Source organism: Micrasema longulum, unplaced genomic scaffold, assembly GCF_059751315.1.
Source record: "Micrasema longulum isolate JH-2025_06_02 unplaced genomic scaffold, ASM5975131v1 h1tg003130l, whole genome shotgun sequence".
Taxonomy (NCBI): Eukaryota; Metazoa; Arthropoda; class Insecta; order Trichoptera; family Brachycentridae; genus Micrasema; species Micrasema longulum.
In genome coordinates, this window is record NW_028280226.1 from 51101 (window position 1) to 73124 (window position 22024).

The following is a 22024-nucleotide window of genomic DNA, read 5'->3' on the forward strand; positions in this document are numbered from 1 at the left end:
ACTTCAAAACTCTTGATTACACGATAAGATTAGCATAATTACGCTAATTAGCGGAGTTTTAGAAATTTGTGAATACATTTAAGATCAAACTTCAAGAAAAAACTATTTTTTTAAGCTACGACATAAGCAAAAACTTTTTTATGTGGGATTCTAGAACCTAACTTTTACAAATCCGCGTCTAGTGTCTAGTCACTGAGTGTGTCGCAAAATATACGAACGCCCAACCCTTAATTGACGACCTCTCTGGAAAAAGGACAATTTATCCAAACTTAAATTTTTAGAAGAATCACTTTTTAGCTTTCCTATTACCAATATACGGCATTTAAATCTTTAAAACTAAATCTAAAATATTGACTTAGCCTAAAAGCCTAAAGAGCTGTTTACATGCGGACAATACAATAGACATGACAATACTGTCTTGTCCCCGCTCCGACCGCGCGGGACAGAACGCTGCGCTGGGACAATACGAAAATTCGACCGCAGTTCATACGTGAGCGCTAAGAAAATGAGTACACGACGGCGTTTATTGCGAGCGAGTTCACGAAAATACTTTATACCAAGATGTTAAATTGTTATTATTAAACAAAAATTGTTAAAGAATCACTTAAATTGTTTATTTTTATTTTTTATTTATTCATGTTTATGGTGACGAGAATATGTAAAACTCTATTTTTTTTATATATTTGAAAAAAATATTTATTGAAAAAATCTTGACAAAATAAGTATAAAATTACAAAATGGATGGTACACACATAATTAATAATTACGTTTCAACCTCTCTAATAGAGTGAAAACTCGTGTTTACATTTATTTTTATAAATATTTATTTTGGCAGCCTCCGTGGTGTAGTGGTCAAGACGCTTGACTCACACACGGAAGGTTTCGGGTTCGATTCCTGGTGAGAACACAAAAACTAAAATATTAGTTTTCTCAAGCCTGGGTGTTCTGTGATGTAATTCACCACTGTAATTGGGCCTCCTGGCCTGTTGTGGTGCAAAACTAAATAAATATATTTCTGTTGGTATCTCCATTGTTGTGAATAAGGAGTCTGGCTTATGGAGTAATGTGTGGAAAATGTGGTGTTTGTTTTATATGTATAGTATATTTAGTATTTTTTGGCTAAATATTAAAAAATTAAAATTATTTTCTTCTGCCTCCATTTTCGGCAGAATAAATGTGCGGGAGCTACACGTTCACATCGAGCAAATCGCCACTATCACAAAGTCCTGTCCGTGCGTGTTTACGCGAGGACAATGCGGTCGCCCGCGGTGGTGGGGGTAATCATTGTTCCGCGGGGATATCCTGCCCGTCTATCTCAGTGGCGATGTCTCGGGACAATTTTTTGCTATTGCTACTTACACGCGGATAATGTTCGAGTGCCGGAAAAAACAATATTGTATTTTCCATGCGTAAACGGGTTTTAAAAAAATGCCCCTTTTCCATAGACATTTCGTCGGGATCGTAGAAGAAGGATGGATGTGCAAAAAATGCGACATGGACTTTCTTTTATATTTGATCGTGAAAACGTAAGATAAAGGCTTTTTTTCCAGGTTTGAAAAAAAATAACCCATGTATTAAATTATATACTTTTGTTCTTATCAAGTTGTGACATTAAGTTTTAAAAAAATTAAACCAGTAAAGTTGAAGAAAAGCACATGCGTCGTTGTTCTACGGTCACGACGATTTGACAGTTAGATATATATTTTAACCCTTTGAGTGCGGGGTCCAAACATATATGGTTTTTGCTGCCGTGCCACTAGTGTAAAATAGGAAGTTGTAAAAGAGTTCCAAATATATAAGTCAACCTGTCAAGAAAAATCTTTGCAGACAATCGTGGTAAATATACAAACAGACCGCACAATTTTTTAACAAATACTTGGGATTTGGCGGAAAAACATTTGAAGTTAATTTTACACTGCATCTCATTAAGGATTTTTAAAATCTAAAATGCTGTACCCGAAAACCCTTCATTGCCAATGTAAAAGCTGTCCACGTTGTTAAGGAATAGTATTTTTTTCTGGACAAGTTCTGCAATTCACAATTCATAAAAAATGTATAACCGGGTCTCAAAATCCTTATGCCTTACGAAAGCCATACCCACGCAAAGAAGTTTGTGATTTTTGAGCAGAAAAAATCTTAATTTTGAAAGCTATATCCCCACGCCCATACAAGCAATATACGCTTTTACATAAGCTAAAAAGAGAAAAATATAAGGCCACGAAGATGGACATTCTTGATAAGCGTTAAATTGATAAAAAGACACTGGTACCCAATTGAATTTGATTTTGCTGAAAATCTTCTTTTAACAATGTTGAATGTATTGGGTCAATTTTATGAACGTCGTGTTTGGTTTTATATTTACTTTATTTTGTATATTTAAGCGCCCTCATTGGGCTTTTATGTGTACATAAAATATACATAATCATTCCGACAACTCCATTACATTTTACAAAATAGAAAGGCAAAATTTTTAATTCGGTGTGGTCGTTTTTAACTACGTAGTTTTCATAATTACGGTTTATTTTTATATTTTCACCTAGGTTACCAATGACAGAACATGTCAAAGTAAAAACTATTTGTTATAATTTTAATCCACTGAAATAATATTTTTTTTACTTTAAATGGTTCTTTATATCTATTTTAAAATCTTGAAAAAGGGAGTTTTTTTCGATGGCGGTACCTTCGTCCGTTGCGAAACTCATTACAATAAAGTTTCCTGCCAATGAGGGGGTGAAACCATCCGAAATTTTGAGGAGACACTTCAAAAGACACAAGTGTATTCATAGCACCGACAATTTTTGAAAGGGCGAGAAGCTGTCGAAAATTAAAGTCACCACCGTAGACCGAGAACCAGTGGTGACAAACGAGAACATTCGCGCTGTTAAGAAACGTTATCCTACTCCTTGAGAACGCCCGGCCCCATACAGCTGCCCTTACTGGGCAAAAACTTGAAGAGTTGTCCTGGGCTACACTAGAACAGTGGAACACCCCCCCCATAGTCCGGACCTATCGCCCTGTGATGATCACTTGTTCGGCGCACCAATGAGGCAGTAGAAGCTTTCGTGCGCAAATGGCTGATGACACAACCACCTTCTTTTTACGATAACAGGATAAAGAAATTACCGATCCGTTGGGAAAAATGCGTTTTAAAATCAGGAAATTATGAAGAAAGGTAATTTTCAGTGTTTGTGTTTCTATATTTTTCAATAGACAATTAAAAAATAATTCCGGTTTATTTTATTTTATTTTTACACCACAACAGGCCAGGAGGTCCAATATTATGTTATATTTGATTCACCCTCGTAAATAGAGATCAGCTGACACTATATAGGGATCTTGCTATCGATGCCAATGGAATCTTAGCTCCGATCATCCGATACCGGTACATAACGTGAGGCGAGTATCAAATATAATCGTATGTTTTCAATATAAATTTTATTTATTTATTCATATAAATGTACATTACAAAATGGAATATCTTAATTCATACATATAGAAATAATTAAAATAATTAGGTAAAATTAGGTATACTTATATAAAAATAAATAAAAAAAAACACATTAGTATACATAATATCCAGAGAATAACATGTTAAAAAAGTAAGAGAATCTTGTAACGAAAAACTCCCTCAGAGACGTAAAAAATGTCAATGTCTAAAGTGATATTGTTCAACATAGAGATAGCCCTTCCAACAGGCATAACCATTGGCAGGTTGGTCCTGTATATTGGAACGTGAAACAGTCTTATTCTTATTCTTATCCGGAACATAAAAGCTAATGTTCCGCATAATTTCAGGGTTTTAAATAATACCGCGCAACAATCGAAAGAAGTGTGTTGTTAAATACACATTCCTTGAAGTCTTCAAACTGCTGTAACCAAGCATACCCTGGAGGAACTCAGTGGGATAAAGCCATGGATAATATCTGCACTCCCTCATGTAGAGAAACCGAAGAAATTTCTACTGAACCCTCTCCACCATAAGAGAGTACTTCAACTCACACGGTCCCCAAATCATTGGAGCCACTCTCGAGTCTACTTCGCACCAACGAGTTATAAAGAATTCTCAATACTCGTGCACTACCAAAAACCCTGGCAGTACGCAAGACGAATCCTAACATCTTCAACGAACTACTACAAACTGTTTCGATCTGATCATGAAATGTCAGGGAACTCACAAAAGTGATGCCTAGATCTTTAACCTTCGCAATCCGCATAAGATTCTGGTCATTCATTCTATAGAGGAAGAAAAGCGTTTTGTGGGCCCTGGTGAAAGACATAACTGAGCATTTTGAAATATTGAACAATAATTTATTTCGTCTTCCCCATTCAGATACGTTTATTATATCCGCCTGGAGAGTACGAAAATCATCCAAAGTTTTAACCCTCAAAAATAGCTTTAAGTCATCTGCGAATAATAAAAAACGCGATTTGACTACAACTTTTTAAATATCATTGATAAAAATAGAGAAAAGTAATAGGCCCAGGTTGGATCCCTGGGGAACACCTGAGTAAGTATTATTTTTTTTAATGCAAACAAGCCATGTGAAACGTATTGATTTTGGTTCCGGAGGTTAATTTTAGCATTCCATCCGAGAAACTGATCTCACTTGTTTAACATAACATCATGATCGACTGTATCAAAGGCTTTGGCAAAGTCGTTATATGAACAGTCAACCTGATGTCCTGCATCTAATGCAGCCGTAATATCATTAAATTTGTTTCGACCGAGCGACTCTTCCTGAACCCATGCTGTTCATCTATTATAAATGGCTCGACTCGAGAAGCGATGATTTTAATAATTAAAATTTCAAATACCTTAGCTGGCGCTGAAAGTACAGCTACAGGTCTATAGTTTTCTACGGATGACTTAGAGCCACTCTTGTGTATAGGAGTAACTTTAGATATCTTCCAAATTTCTGGAAAGACTCCTGTATTTAATGACAAATGAAATAAAAAACAAAGCGGCCCCTTTAAAAAAATCTACTGCGAATATCTGCTGCGAAGAGAGTTGATCTGTATTTGCAACGGGATTCGCAAAGTTATTATCCTCGTATTCCGTATACGTATAGAGTATGGACTATGGACCGACGAATATAAATGAATAACTTATTTTGTCGTGTTTTACTGTTATCAAACATTTTTTAGTGGATGAACATAAAATCCAACGAAAAGTTCACTATTGTATATCGCATGTTTTTTTTTCTGTATTTATTAGTGCATTAGACATACACGCATAAGATCAATGCTACAAGCGTAACCGGGGCCATCTTTTCCGTAAAGGCACGTGGGCCACGAGCCCAGGCCCCCCGGCCTCTGTGTGCCCAAGGGCCCCGTATGGCCTGAGACGGCCCTAAGTGTAACTAATGATCAATAATAAAAGTAGAGATCTATAACTCACTATATTCATTAGTATTCTCACATCACAAAGGATAGCGCGTTATGTATAATAATGGCCTAAAATAATTTGCCCATATATAAAAAAAATACTACTTTTACTGTCAATTCGCGTAAAAAAATGGACAATAATACTGATAATTTATAATAAGCGTAATTTATATTCAGCCACTATTATTTTATATCCAAAAAAATGTTCTTCGAGTGAATATTTTCGAATTAAAAAAAATCATTTGTAAAAACAAAGGTAATAAGAATAACGTGCTGAAAACCGCCAATAGACGCAAACACTTTAGATGGAAAAGCGACAAAAGATCGTCGACGGTATACAAATATGTACTGAAATAGAAATCAGCCAAGGGATAGCGATCGACTGCGACGTCGGAGAGGGGAGAAGAGAAGGGAAGCACTTCAACACCCGCGAAGCCTTCCGTGGCCGGAGGTAGCTGCACACGTGAATTACAATACAAATTAATATTGTATGTATGCTCGGGCTGCGTTGATAATATTGAGTCAGGGTCAGGTGATAGGTAATATACAAATACATAGGGTACTGACTACCCTGGTGCGTTCACACGGTATGATAAAACGTTTTGTAAATAAGTAAGAAAGCATTCGAGTCAAAACATTACCCAAATTAATGAAATTCGAGAAATAAACAGTGTTTTTTTGCACCACAACAGGCCAGGTCTAATTACGGTGCTGAATCACAAGTACAGAATGCCTAGGCTTGAGGGAAATCTCATATATTTTCTGCTATCTCCCCGGGAAACGTTTGACTCCCCTGAACCAAACGAAAATAATGAAATTTGCTGTGTCGGTGAATTTTGCGTTTTTCAAAAATAGTTATCATATTTGTATATCGTACGTCCGAAGACGGCAGATACAACTGGGCGCTTTTAACGGTTTTAGATGGTCCAAGTTCTCACAATAGACAATTTATTCAAAAAAACAAATTATAGGGACACGCCAATGGGAAATACATATAGTGTGTAATCATTGTTTTAGTGCCACAATCCAGGGAGAAAATACGAGAATACATTTGTATCGAGAAAAGTCAAACCGCGTTTCCTATTAAGAGTTTCGTTATTTATTTGTCTGTTCATGTTATGGTTCTCTTTTTGTGTTTCAAAAATATTTAATATTTTGGAAATGATGTTATGTAACATCATTTAACAATTAACAATCATTGTCCATAGTTTTAATTATTGAAATTGGGGATAATTAGATCACCCAACAGACGTAAATCTTGTTAGAATAACCCAAATAAAGTGTACAATTGGGAAAAGTATAAATACAAATTTATATTTAAAAAAATTAAAAAAATATTCTAGCTCGATTATGCCGTTAGTGTAATATCCAATCCATCAGTAGTATAATGTATATAACAATTCGAAAAAATAATAAAAAAACAACACAATAGGTACGAAAATTATTCAGGTATAAAAATTGTAAAACAATTTTTTACATTCAATAAAAAAAACCAAAAAGATTTAAATATAAAAATATATCAAGTGATAGGTATGGGACCCGATGACTTAAATGCGCGAACATTAAGGTTTCGGGTTTGAAACTCTTATCGTATTGATTAAGTTCTCAAATAATATAATATATGTAATCATTACGTATATTATATTATTTGAGAACGGAATAGAGTGAAAACTCGTGTTTACATTTATTTTTATAAATATATATTTTGGCGGCCTCCGTGGTGTAGTGGTCAAGACGCTTGACTCACAGACGGAAGGTTCCGGGTTCGATTCCCGGTGAGAACACAAAAAAAAATAAATGTGATTTTTCTCAAGCCTGGGTGTTCTGTGATGCAATTCACCACTGTAATTGGGCCTCCGGGCCTGTTGTGGTGCAAAAATAAAATGAAAATGAAAAAAAAAAATAATTACAACGTAATAAACATAATACTTATTGTTTTGGAAACATATCATTTTGAGATGGTTAACGATAAAAGGTTCTTATTTTATTGTATGGTGGACCAAATAACGGCATAGCAAGCCTTAAACAGAGGATGGATCAAATAAATAAATAGATTTTTTCTATATACGCACTAACATTTTTTAAGCAAATGATGAAATACTGTGATTATCTTGACTATCCCTGACAGCAGAAAGTTAACATCTTAGCTATCAAAGATCTCGGTTTCAATAATAAAAATAGTGGTCAATAAATACTTAATTATGTTTTTTTTTTTAATAATTAAAGTGGGTAGTAAGTGTACCTATTATTTTCTTTAATAATTACAAAAAAGTCCTAACTCTGTCAATAAATTAATAATAACAATAGGTTTTAACTATGTTTAGTATTTAGGTATATGTAAATATTTTGTGATTTTTATTATTTGTACTTATTGACACATGTCTCAGAATGCGTTGTATAACTCATGGTAATACCAACCTGTATAATTTTGTATATTAGTAATAAAGTTTAAAAATGGTCACTAACTACTTTTAAAACCCCGTAGTAGAAAGAAAATAATACATAAACATCACATGCATATTATAATACATAATTTTTAATCAAATTACTATTTTATACAATTTATGGGTAGTTGCAAAAATAATATTCATGTCCAAAGTACCTAACCGCGCTGAAAAATAAATATTATAGTCGATTGTGCAATACTTGTATTCTTAAAAAAAACTTTATTGGTGTTATATAAGCAGGTCTTTTGCATTATGTTTGATAATAATATTATGTAAATTTTCAACATATTATGATATTTATTTATTGTATCATCGATAAACTTGTTCCATTTACAGTGTAGAAAGGTCAAAAAGAATCAATAAAAATCACCATGGCAACGAAGAAATAAATTAATGCATATTTTTAAAACACGCAAGACGATTGAACGATAAATGAAAAAAATGAGCTAAGTGTACTTAAAAATAGAACTTATTGAAAGGGTCAAAGAAACTGCTCATAACAAATCAAATTCACGAAGAAAACAAACATACATATCAATAATACAAAACGGCAGTACGTTTCTTTAAAATATATAAATACATGGTTGAATATGTGTTACGTACCCCATAAACCAGTCGACAGTATCCCTTAAGTATTCTGGTAGGCGCTCCAGCTTGACGAAAATTTATTAATCGCTAATCTCGCGAAAATAGTCTGGGAAATCAATCCCAGGATCACCTGCTGTAACTGTCAATAACTCACAAGCTTGCGTCAAATCAGATTGCACTTCACTTAAATCGATCAATTTTCGCAAAAGCTGACAACACACGACTCATTTAATTAGTTTAACGTCAGCGCAATTAATGTACGCGGAGACGAATTCATAAATAATTTGTTTTTCATATTAAATACAACGTTATGCATCGCCATTCAAAGGCTAGCAGCTGAGCGAAAAATCGCCATCTTGTATATACATTTTTTAATGTTCTTTTGGAAAATTTGGTAGATAAGATGGAAATATTTATGGCCATATTTTTTTTTGTGCACGTTCTTACTTACAAAAATACGGGGCTATATATAGTGTAAATTCAATCAACTAAGTGCTGGGGATATGAAAGTGTGCTATAACAATGAATATAGAGCCCTACCCAAGCTGTTGCTAAATGTGATGTTTGCTGGTGCTAGACTTTCTCACTAGGATGGATTGTTGTGACATTGGATAGCAGGCCTCAGAAAACAGCTGAGAAAAAGCCTTCACTTTATAATCAGCCAATTGGTGGAACATTGCTGGGAATCGAGATTGTGGCAGCATATTGGAACTGGACGCTTGCTACCTATTCTACTCGATTTCATTTTTTATTATTTTTTGGTAGTATCTTATCCTTTTCCCTTTTTACTATGTCTAGTATGTTTTTTTTGTTGTTTTATATTATTATTATTATTGATATTCTTTATCTGTTTTCTGTTTTTTTTTTATACTTTAAAATGGTTATATGGCTGATTGAGAACTGAACTACTCTTTCAAAGGAGCTGGAATAAAAAATATTGTATTATTGTGAAGTAAAACCATTCGTATTATAGAACTATTCGAATGTATTTTTTTATATAGTTGTAAAAAAAACTTACACAGTTGTTTTTAATTACATTATAGTCAATCTGCACAAAAATAATTTCAATTACTCAATTTAAAGTCAATAAATTCAAACGCATTATGCTTCCAAATTTATTTATTTTTCATAGCTTAAACAGTATTATTACAATAGTAATATTTTTAGGTTTTATATTGACAAATTTTATACCAAACGTGAAAAATTTGTTTCATCATTTTTTAAAAAGCGAAAATTCAATTAATAGTCATTTAAATGTTGTGAAATTTCCATTGGTTTTTTTTGCTATATTTATGATATTCCAGTTTTTCAAAAACTGTGAAACATAAACTTATATTAAGGAGAAAGCTTATTTATAAAATTGACAAATACTTTTGGTTCAAAATGACTACCCACAAAAAATATATTATTGGTAACTTTCGAGATTGAAATATGGATAATGTTGTTAGAGTAATGATAAAATCATGCAATTGATGCGAAAGTTGAAAATTGCCTGAGTATTCCAGTGATTAAAAAAATAGTCAGAACGATTTTGAACTCTCCTCGTATTATTTTTGTGAAGCAAACATTTTTTTATATTTCTATTTTTTTTTAACATTTTTACGTCATCATAATTATTAGTTTGAGCATATAGTGTCCACAAGCGTCTTCCAGGTCTCACTGACGACTATCAAAGACTGTGCGTCTTTCTAAGTCAGATTCGCGTCCCATAGTTCTGAAATAAACTTCCGACGACGTCCAAGATTTGGAAAACCCAATGGCCGATGTAAAGTAGGCAGTGTGGTGATTAGTTACGTCTTTTAGAAATTAGAAGGCACCCGCAGTAAGTGGCTTATCCAACCGCGATGCCTCCGCTTGATGACAATAAATTTGCCAATTGAAGATTCTTTGTATGGTTCGCGTTCATCTAGTCGGTGGTCTCATTATAAATTACGAGATTTATTTTATGATGGCTCTATGGCGCTTCGATTACTGCATTATCTTTATGGTTTTATACGCCGGTTCCCATTTCTGTAGAAAATCTATGAGAAATATGCATTGATCTTCTGCTTCTAATTCGATTTGTCTTTGCTTTATGTCGTCTATATTGTCATCACAGACTACAGATATCTTGTCATTTTGTGACCTTTAAAAGTGTTTGCGTAAAGTCACAAATCGCATAAATATTTACTATGTTCCGTCTGCCATTAGGGGAAAGGGTTGATCCCGCTGAAGAAAAGCGCAAAGTGAGAGAGAATACAATTCAAAATGTATTAACCTTCGCTTTTCTAGTAAGCGCTATCAAGATAGGTGAGTTTTTAGGTTAGCTTTATAAAATACTAGCAATTTAAACTTTACCATCAATATTTGTTTTGCTTTAAATGAAGTGGTAGCTGAAAAAATTTTTGGAGGATAAGAATCATGTTTTCAGTTGTCAGGAAATATAAAAGTTTTATTTATGAAAAAATCCAAAATAATAATTTTGATAAAATATTACAAATTTTTGTTTTAGTTTTACTATTTTATTTATTGAATAACGAGCGCTTTCGCATAACTAGACATCTTCAAGACAATGATTAACTATGGAGTTTTATCAATAAATATTTACAAAAAAACATCAAAAGGACTTGGTTTATAACAGTACGTTTTTGGATAATATACCCTTAGTAATGACAAATTAAATGTCACATTTGACTATTGTAAGCTCATTAAACTTCAGTATGAAAGAGTACTAAATATTTCATTAGAAATCTGAAATCAATTGAACATCGCTGTGCTAAAGCTGAATTTTGGCATCACACTTACCATGCCTTTCGTAGTATCCGTATGAAAATGTTATCAACTTTCAATTTATCTCGTACCTATTATTTTGTAAATGAGGTCTAGAACCATCTGTAACTGCAAGACTAGTTGGGATTTTTATTGTACTGTTTTAAGGGTATATCGTGGGTATTCTGGGAAAAAGCATTGAGTCAAAATTACTACTTCTGAGGTAATTGAAGTTCAAAGTTTGTAACAAAATAACTTTTTTTTAGACCAAACATTACGAAGCCAACTTGAAAAAATGGTAAATTGATCTATTAACTACATTTTATTCAATAGTTTAATAAATAATACCACAGTAGGGAATTCAAATTGAAGTCACAATGTACCTGCTTAGTCACTTTGTGAGAAATGTTTTTTTTTCTTTAATTAAAAAAGTTATTTTATCTAATGTACAGTACCTATTATATTGGGTATAATAATAATTAATTGGTAAAAAGAGAAAAGAACGAAAATAATAATTGCCATGTTTGCCCCTGAGTAAAGCATGTAGATATCACTTACTAGACATATCCAAGATATCATGTCGCCGACCAACACTCACCTTTTCTCAAGTCAGTACGGCTCTATAAGCTCTGCTGAATACATCCGACATATTGTTATTGATGGCCCACCAGTACGGCGTCCTTTTTCCCTGAACGGATTTACATGTTATATTGACTTATTACAGAAAATATCTCGACTTGTAGTGTAGATAGAACTTAGTGTTTTTGCAGATTGTAGAGTATTTTTTCAACAGTATAACCTTATCATTAAGTTAAAACAGCAAAATTTTGACTTAGTGTTTTTTCGCGAATACCCACGATATACTTTATGTCTAACTGTCTCACCTACATTGTTTTGGTATTTATCCTACATAACCCTAATAGTTTTACATAACACCTGTATCACCTGCATTTTTTTGGAATTGATTTGAAATTAAAAAAATATATATAATTATTACATTAATATTCGAGTCTCCTTCAAAATTCACTTTATGGCGCAAATCATTCAGCTTTTTTACTTATGTGTATTAACTCCTATTTGACATGGGGAAAAATTTAACAGCGTAAATAAGATAAAAAATATACAAATTAATATTCTGTGTGAGCTGAACACGCAATATTTTACAAATTTGATGTTTCAACTAAGATGGATATCCTTTTTGAAAAAGCCTTGAGATTTACCAAGCTTTTAATCTGTCATCGGCCAGTTTATCACTATGCGACATTTGAACATCATGTTTTTTCCATTAGTTGATTTTAGTGAAATATAAGAACTGAAACCGTTATTGATGTGGGTAAGATGGTACCAAATTTTTTCATCTACCAGAGAAACACCTGAAAATTTCCTTTCTATGGATTTAAAATTGTTTAGCAATTTTAATTGTATGCCTTAACAGAGGAATATGTACTTACATTCCGAAACCAGTCAGCATATTCATTGGTGTTTGTACATTAACATATGAATATATTACCATTTCATAAATTATATTGTTCCTTTTCATTGTTTCAGCTCCTTACATTTTGGAAACCTTCGAGATGGTCTGACACGCAGTGTCAAGTAGCGTGTTAAGTGTATAATATATATGTATAAGAGTGGAAATGTAATTATGTATTTACTTGTGTAGGGAGAATAAATAAAACAAAGTTGTAATAAATTACACCAAGGCTTTTAATGATTTGATTCCAAATACATGTATTATTAAAGAGATTTATCTGTTTCTAGCCTTCCATTCCCAATTACACCTATTTAGTCGGACAGGGCACAACATACTATCAAGATACGAGACTTTTACAAGTACTTTTAGAATAATATATTAATTGGCATTTTTTATAGAAATTATGGAACGTGAAGAGAATATACTTAGATTTCCAAATACTTTAAAAACATACTTCTTGGAAACAATCTAAAATAATTAGAAATAGGACAGTTCAAATCAAATGTTTGTCTAATTACTTGGAAAGTGTGTAAATAGAAAAAAATTGTTTTACTGTACAAGTGTTTTAAATCAAGAAATAGATATTTATACTTTTAGAGTAAATATATTTAAAAAAAATTAAAAACAAATACATATTAAAATATATTTCACAAAGTATCAAAATACATTAAAGGGTTTACAGGAGACTTAAAGGTATACGATTCGTTATGTACACCTTACAAGAAATGATCATCCTTTTACCTTAATAGAAAATCTAAAGGCAGGAATTCTAATTAAACTTCTACTCTCTAATGAGCTGTGGGAACTGGTACAATAAGTTTACTAATTAAAGCCAAAGGAATGGTACAATTGAGTCTTCAGAATCTGCAACAGAAATGAGCATTTTTGTGACCTGTTTTTTATTAAGAAAATGAAGAAAACCTCTGGCTTTAATTTAAAGGATGAATCTGTTTACATGTATCATAGTGGTATAATTAGAACAGGAGATTGGCAGAAGTAGAGGATTATTGGACTAACTATATGTGACAACATGCACGCGACCTAATATTCATACCAAACATTCAAACGACACGTATTTGCCTTACTTCGTACATCAGTCAATGGCAACTTAAAATTCACACCACTGATTGAATATTTATTTGAAGACAATACAAAAGTAAAAAGATGCGAGATACTTAATTGTCAAACTTACGAGGAATTTAAATATCTAGACAATGTTTTAATTACTACTATCGGAAATTCAATCCGCTTTAAGTTTCCGTTGAGTGATCAGATTAGTCGGCAATACAACTTACAATTTAATAATTGAAAAAGATTACTTAATTCAATTAAACTATTATGCTGATATTGTTGGAACCGGTATGCATCAACCGATAATAAAAAGTAGGCAATCTATTTATGTTAACAATTAACTAATTAAAATGAACTCCGTTTATTATCATCCATCTTCCAATGGCAACCGATAAAAATGACTTATTCTTCCCTTTTGGTTGTAATCCTATTTTTTAATAAAGAACGTAACAATGTTTCCTGTATTTATGGGCAACTTATTGCTCACAGTAAGGCAATACAACACAATACAATCATTAAGGTATCTTAATGTCCGCTGATAATATTTACCCAGCTGTACCGTTATCATACATGATTTCTTTTATTATAAATATGTATATTGCGTAGGAAATTCTCACTTGTCAAATCTCAACACATTAGTAATTATTGTTTTTGACAAATATGACTAAAACAATGCAATTTGGCAGTGAATAATCTGTGTATTGATAATTTTGTTTAAACCTGGAGTAAAACTTTATGCAACTAACTTATCGGAAGAACTTAAATGCTTCATCACTAAATTAAAAATAAAATTGATGTTATAAGAGCCTGATGTAATTTTTTTTAAATGGATAGTAACCAGAGCTGTTAATTCACAGAATGTAATTGATTTTGTCAAGATTGGTAATCGAAAGCTTTTTACGGAGTTGGCCACTGGCTTGGGTCACACGAGCACATTTACTTTTCAGTTTCGTCTGAATCTGAAACACTTTCGGTTTCCTGGAGCCACACGAGCCAACTGTTGACTTGGAATAAGGCCTGACCCTTGCCAGGATATGTGTCGGTGATGTCTTCTTTCCACATAAAGAAGGCATCCTCCTCGCAGATGGCTTTATCGTACAAGGCATCAAACCATCTTAACAGCATTCCTGGAAAAAAATACCAATTGGTAATAAATTGTAGAAAAGTAAGCATAGATATATTGTGTATAAAAATAGTTCATAAAAACACTTCAACCAATTTTCAAAAATTTACTTTTGATTTCAATCTTAAGTCACATTAAAAGGCTGTTTACACATAGACAATATAATATTATCTGTCCCAGGACTCGGCCGTTGTCCGCATGTTAACAGCAATTTGTAGTAGAGGACATTGTTACAAGACACTGTCTCCGCGGAACATACCCACACCGGCCGCATTGTTCTCGTGTGAATGCACACAGACAGGACTTTATGACAATAGTGATTTGTTCAACAAGTGTGCATTGCTCCTGTGTATTTTTTCTGCTGAAAATGGAGGCAGAATAACAAAAAATATATATTTTGTTAATTCTTTTATAATTCAAATAAATCTTGATAAAAAATAAATAATATTTTTCGTGAACTCGCTTGTAACAAACGCTGTCATAAATTATTTTTCGCAGCGCTAACGTGAGAACTGCAGCCTAATTTTCGTATTGTCTCAGTGTTCTATCTTGTGCAATCAGGCTGTTCACGGAGCTGGAGCAAGACAATATTGTCCTATCTATTGTATTGTCTGTGTAAACGATACTTAACAATACGATACAATTCATTTCGAGACTGTAAATGATTTAAAATTTATAAACTGTATATGCAGTGGGGTGGGGGGTATAATGGGTTCAGTAATTCACTTCCTCTAACAGGATGGAGTCCACTCTTTCATTGTCGTATCTAGTAATATAATGAACCAGCGGAATTGAGGAAGTAGTATACTAAGTTTTTGAGTAGTAGAACTGAGTTCATGATGAGGACGGAAAAGGAAGGATGTCCTCAATCGATAACGCTTTGTTGAAGAAAATCAATGATAATGTGAGTGAAGATCACCGTCTGACGGACTGTGAGTTCTCAATTTTGATCTCGGATGTCAGTAATTCAACCATACAAACAATTTTGAAGGAAAAAAATTATGAGCTCACAAATAAAAAAGTGTGGAAAGCGCTCAGGAATTTTCGACCCTTTTTCCAGATAAGGCGAGGCTTTTTCAGACTCTATCATCATGTGTGACGAAACATGGGTTTATCACCTTAACCTCGGAGTCAAAAGGCCAATCAATGACACTCGTATTTTGGCGTGAAACAGCCAGCTTACCTTTAGGGAAGCCGAGGGAGTAGCAGAAGACCTGCAGCGAGTGGATGGCCATCAGCTGCAGCTGCAGGTTCTGACGCAGGAAAGAACGCAGCACTGGCGTGTATTGCTCCAGCATGCCGCGCTCCTTTTCCAGCAGAGACTTGTCGGGAGGGCTGAGCAGCGCCGCGCCCGGCGCCAGCGTGGACTCGTGCGTGATGTGCTTCAGGAGCACGGTCACCAGCGCGTTGACGAAGCCCGGGTCCGCATGGCAAGCGGCGTCCAGGTTCTCCTTGATCCACTTGTAGAACTGGCCCGGGTTGGGGTCCGCTTGCAGCTGCTTGGCTAGCTCCGCCTGAATGCGCAGCAGCGGGAACAGGAAGGACAGCCCGCGTTCCTCCAGGATTTCCGCCAGTCTCTCCTTGGTGCGCTCACTCGCGGGCAGCAGGGACATGAGATTCACCTGTAAAATTACATTTCTCTGATAAAAAGTATAGTCCGTATCTGGGGAGATGAAGAATATAATTTGAAGGATACAAGGCTCATTCACTGTTGACACCGCATGAGGCGTTAAAGTTACATGCCCGAGGTGCGTGGCATGTTGTGCACCTCATGCTATTTGAATATATCTAAAATTAGTGCGCTCTGTAGTTTTGAGTTACATATTTCTAGTTTCAGCATACGGTCATAAAATAGTAGCTTATGGTTGTCCGATACTAAGTAAGTTATTTTACAAATCGATTAACTTTAAATCAGTCAAAATTCCCAGCATGGCAAAAATATTTAAGTATTTTGCAGGACAGCAAAAATAATAAAAAAAACTTAATCCTCGCATTTTTACTATTTTTTCGCTAGCCGTGACACCATATTTATTTCCTACAATTTATAGAACAGAAAGTTAGCCATTCGGGCGAAAAAATTGTATTAATATCTCAAAAATATAAAAAATGCAATGAGCCTGTTCAATTCAATTCTGTATGTGGAATAAAACCAGAATCCTGGACAAGCGTTTTTGACTTTTTTTACTCTCAGGTGAAAAAGGAAATCAGGCAGAGATAAGTCGGCATCGTATGGAAGAGGTTGGCGCATTCGCCTACCATACTTGAGGTGCCGGGTTTGATTCTTGATAAGGTGGACATAAAGTATTAATTTAAAAGGTGGTTTTATACTGCAATATTTCATTGTTCCTTGACTGGCACCTGACGAGTAAGACTAATCACGTTATCTGCATGTAACAGACGCTACATTTGATGTACCAACACTGAGCCTTATGCACCACAAGGGTAGGGACATTGATGAAAAGAGAGGAAGTAGATACACGAAAGACTGTTTGTTAGCCATGTATCTTTTTTTATACTTATTCACAACCATGCACAAGACTGAATTGATTCACAAATTGCAATACAACACTATCATTCAAAAGGCATCAGTGTTATGTTTGAGATGCCAATCTATGAACTAATTAAATTAATAAAATAGTAAGAAAGTCATCTTTAAAAAAAATTGTTTGACAGGAATTGAACTCGTGGCCATAATGGTAAAATGTAATATTTTGGAAAGGTTAAAAACAATTTTTATATTAAATATAACATACAGAACGTTTTAGAGAGTGGTGATTGGTACATACTAATTTCTCAACAATCTTTTCCATAAAATACGTGCATTAAATAATAAAAAAATGTGATTACACACCTTACTGTTATTGTACATTTCAGTAAGGGTTTGTTTTCCAAGTGTCTTGTTCATCTGTTGCAAGACAAGAAGGAATAATGGGTAGTGGGCTCCATTCTCCGTCAGGGAGGCTATCTCCGCAAGAGTAGTTAGACCCTAAACCAAACAAACAAATTCATAGTTTAATTTCCCAACACTATTCATTTGTACATACATCGCAGAAGTACACTGCCATAAGTCTAAATTTGGCTGTTATTTAGACTTATGACAGTGTACTTAGTTATGAATGCAGTTTTATAACATCTTTCTTTGAACATCTGTGGGAGCTCCTAAAATGGGAGATTTAAAAAACTCTTGATAATAAACAAGCAACAATTTGTAGAGAAACAGATTGAAAAGTGGGATGACATTGAAGCGTAAAATGCATAGAAAACATGTGCCGCAAAATAAAGAGTGTGATTCAAGAAGAGGGCGATGCTACAAAATATTTGTTATTTTCATATGTTCTAATATAATCAAAAATGTAAAAATACTTTATACACAAAGTAATTTTGTGCATAGTAAATTAACCCAACAAGAGAGTCTATTCAATGGATCTGTTATGACTTATAACAAATGAGAAAAAATAGTCCACCACTAAATGAAAATGTAAAAAATATCATCAATAAGTATTTCATAAATTTAAATAATGGAATGCAGAAGCTCTCTGCACGCAAATCGTTTGATAGAGTTGAGAAAAATTATGGAAGGTGTAATCGGAGTATGAAGTGAGCGGAAACCTGACACGGGCTATTGCTTCTCTGTATAAAGACAGCACAGCATGTGTTAGGGCAGAGGTTGGCAAACTGCGGCTCGCGAACCACATGCGGCTCTTTAGCCATTTGATCGCGGCTCACACAGCGCAAGTTTCACCTTCATTCGATTTATTTATTCTACCGGTTCTAAAGAAGAACTTTAAGGATTATTGCCACTGGAAGTTCCAACATGTAGCGAGAATATTGCAAATACTGTCATTAAATGCATGGAAAAACTTCATACTGAACTCGATAAAATTGTTTCAATGATACAGATGGGGAAAAATGTTTTTTTTAAATATTTTGAAGTCAAAAATTAATTACGAGATACTTCTTTACTATTGCATCATTCAACGAGAACCACTTTGTGCGTAGACATTTCCAGAAGAAATGTTTCAATGATCAATATTGTCATCACAGTTTTAGCTAAAGCTTATAATCACCAATTTAAAGAGTTTCTAGTTAAAATGGAGAGCGAATACGCATATTTTCTGCTGTTTAAGTATGTACTTTGCTATGTATTTACATACATGTACGAGGGCGGATTGAAAATGAAGCTACCTAAGTAGGAAAAAAACTGTTTTTTTTTTTCAAAAACCATTTAATTCTTAACATAGTCTCCTTTTACTTTGACACACTTAGTAAGATGATATTCCATCTTTTTTATACCAACTGAATATTACGATTTCGGGAACCTCTCAAAATACGCATTAGTTTTGGTAATCATTTCTTCGTTTGAGCTGAATATTTTTCCTACGAGCCATTTTTTCAAGTTTGGAAACAGGAAAAAGTCACTAGAAGCTAAATCTGGACTATAAGGTGGATGATCAACCAATTCGAAGTGTATTTCACGTAATTTTAGCATCGTATCTAATACTGTGTGAACCGATGCGTTGTCTTGAAGAAAGAACACTTTTTTCTTCTTTAAATGTGGTTGTTTTTCCTTGATTGCATCATTCAATTGATAGAATAATGCAAGTTAATACTTTCCTGTGATTGTGGATCCTTTTTCAAGATAATCGATGAGCAATATTCCGAGTGCATCCCAAAATACAGTGGCCATAACCTTGCCAGCTGATTTCACTGCCTTTCCTTTCTTTGGAGCACTTCCACCCATTGTTTCGATTGACTTTTTGTTTCAGGTATAGTCGGCAAAAATCAACAGGATTACGCTTTATCATGTCCAAACACTGCTGTGAAGTGGTCTCTCAAACTCGTTTTTGTTCAACTCTGAGCAAACGCGGCACCCATCTTGCCGATAGCTTTTTCATATGCAAATGTTCATGCAAAATGTTGAACACACGTTCATATGAGATGTTTACAATTTCAACAATCTCATGCAACTTCACTCGGTGATCATTCATAACTTATCGAGGATTTTCTTGATATTATCTTCAGTAACCACCCCTTTTAGCCTTCCTGTTGATGGTATTGTTGCAGCGCTTGTTCGGCTGGGTTTAAATTCAGCAATACAATATATTACCATGTAATCTGACGGAGCAGACTTAACGTAATGTTTATCGAGCTTTTCTTTTGTCTCTTTCACCGTTTTCCCTTTCAAATAATAGTGTTTAATCACTGCACGAAATTCGCTTTTTTTCCATTTTTCAAGAAACACAAAAGTTGTTTACTTCAAACGACTACAACAAATAAACTAATCGATGAATTTGGATGACATTTTAACAGCTGCCGTTTGACAGATCGCAATTTGGTTTTTTTTTTTTTTTTGTGTTTGCAATAGAGGAAGACCGAGAGACATGGCATGACCAAATCCAACAGATACTTGAAGATGTACATGTTAAAAGCCGGAATAATCGGTGCGGGGGCATGAGAAGATGTATGAATGAAGAGGAAGCGAGATCTGAATGCAAAGATAGAGTGATGTGGAGTTCTATCCTCTCTTCCTACCCTTACGGGGAAACGGCGCGACGATTTGTTTGTTTGTACAAATATATCAAATATGTTCATTCGGATGTGGCTCTAATAATTTGAACAAGAATGGTATGAACAATAGGTTTTTTTTTAATTACACTCTTTTGCAAATCAAACACGCGCAGTTAAGTCCAAATTAAGTTTTTTGTTGAAATTGGTATGGTTCCTAACGTATGCGTAGTTTATTTACTATGATATTTCAAAAATTAAATAATAGAATGAACTGATGTAATTAATTATACTTTACCTGTTGCATAGAATTGGTTAGAAGTTGTGCGACAGCTGTCCCGATGCGAGGCGTAGAGGCTTCTCGCTGAGAAATAACTTGTGCCAGAGATCGAATGCCCTCATTACATACGGCTGTCGTGAGTAGAGAATCCTTCTTCAATGCAACGAGTAAACCCACACATTTTTCAGACTGTTCATCTAAAAATAAAACAAAATCTCATTAGACCCAATGGTTGATACTTTTATCAAAGTTGTCTTACAATGGTCAAAAACAATATTTCATTATTCACCAAATAATCTGTCAGCAGTTAAAAGTTTTGATAGAATGTAAAATAGTTAAATATTGCATACACTTATAGCAGTTTCAAATTTGAGAATTTGCATGTAGGAAAATAAACAGAATGAATGTTGTAAACTACAATAGATAGTATTTAATTCGGATAGAATCACTCTTTAGCTATTCTTTATGTTACATAAAGGTAAGGTGATCAGTCTTACGCTTCAGGTTTCAGTGCAGAGACAATGAAATACTTCAGTGGAAAACCTACTTTAAAAACAAATATTTCATGTCAACCTTCTTATGAATCGAACCCGGGACCTCAAGCATGGTAGGTGAATGCGCCAACCACTACTCTACGAGGCGGACCTTTCTCTACTCGATTTTCTTTTTCGGGATCTTCATCTGAGACCAGCCATCGAGTCAAAAACACTTGTCCAAGATTCTGGTTTTATTTCACACACAGAACATTCACCCAGATACAGACATAGGTATAGAGTTTAAAAAGTAAAGGATAAGGTTTCTGAAAATACAACTCACCTAATTTCTCTAGAGCATAATTGAGAACAGTAAATGGAACGTCTTTTACAATTTTATCAGGAATTTTCAATTCCTTATATGCAGCTATTGCTACATCCATAGGGTCGTCCTTGGGCTGCTCTTCTTGTGCGATAGAACTTGAAGTAAGGGTATCCAATATGCCCATCACACGCTTTAAAATTTCTTCCCTGTTTGGACCCTGTGACAAAAACGTGCGTTTTAACTTGGACTCTTTTAACTACATAAACATTTGTGCCTTTCAAAAACAGTTCTAATGATCGCCAATACAAATTCTTATCCTTGCAAATGGGGCGTCAGTGGCAAATAAACTCCCGATGTCACTGCGACCTGTGTTGATCTGTTGTGACGGGTCCTCCATAAATAAATTTTTGCCCTCCGAGCCTCTGAGCTGGGCTACTGAACAAAAGTGAGTGCTTAATCATCTCCTCCAAGCCCAAGTCTTTGAAGTGACCGGCTAACATTAGGTAGGTGGTGAGTGGGTGCTCTCGCATCCCTAGGATTAACCAATGGTGCACTCTGAATGCGGCTTTGTTTATTGTATATAGATGACATCACATTTACATAAC

General features: G+C 34.3%; 1 protein-coding gene and 1 long non-coding RNA gene across 4 annotated transcripts in view; one reads left to right on the forward strand and one right to left on the reverse strand.

Annotated features, from left to right (window-relative positions):
- The first annotated feature begins 10441 nt into the window (after positions 1-10441).
- On the forward strand, positions 10442-12864 carry LOC148271075 (uncharacterized). Its single transcript, XR_015825207.1, has 2 exons — positions 10442-10709; positions 12717-12864. It is a non-coding gene; the product is annotated as an uncharacterized LOC148271075 (long non-coding RNA).
- The window catches only part of NAT1 (N-acetyltransferase 1), a 41738-nt gene continuing 32565 nt past the window's right edge, over positions 12852-22024 (reverse strand). For all 3 annotated transcript variants that reach the window (XM_088241870.1, XM_088241871.1, XM_088241872.1), the window contains exons 6-10: positions 21438-21636; positions 20640-20818; positions 17688-17822; positions 16020-16458; positions 12852-14840 (exon numbers count right to left, since the gene is read on the reverse strand). In XM_088241870.1, coding sequence (XP_088097996.1) covers positions 14650-14840; positions 16020-16458; positions 17688-17822; positions 20640-20818; positions 21438-21636 — 1143 coding nt within the window. In that variant the 3' untranslated portion in view covers positions 12852-14649. The remainder of the gene's footprint in view (positions 14841-16019; positions 16459-17687; positions 17823-20639; positions 20819-21437; positions 21637-22024) is intronic.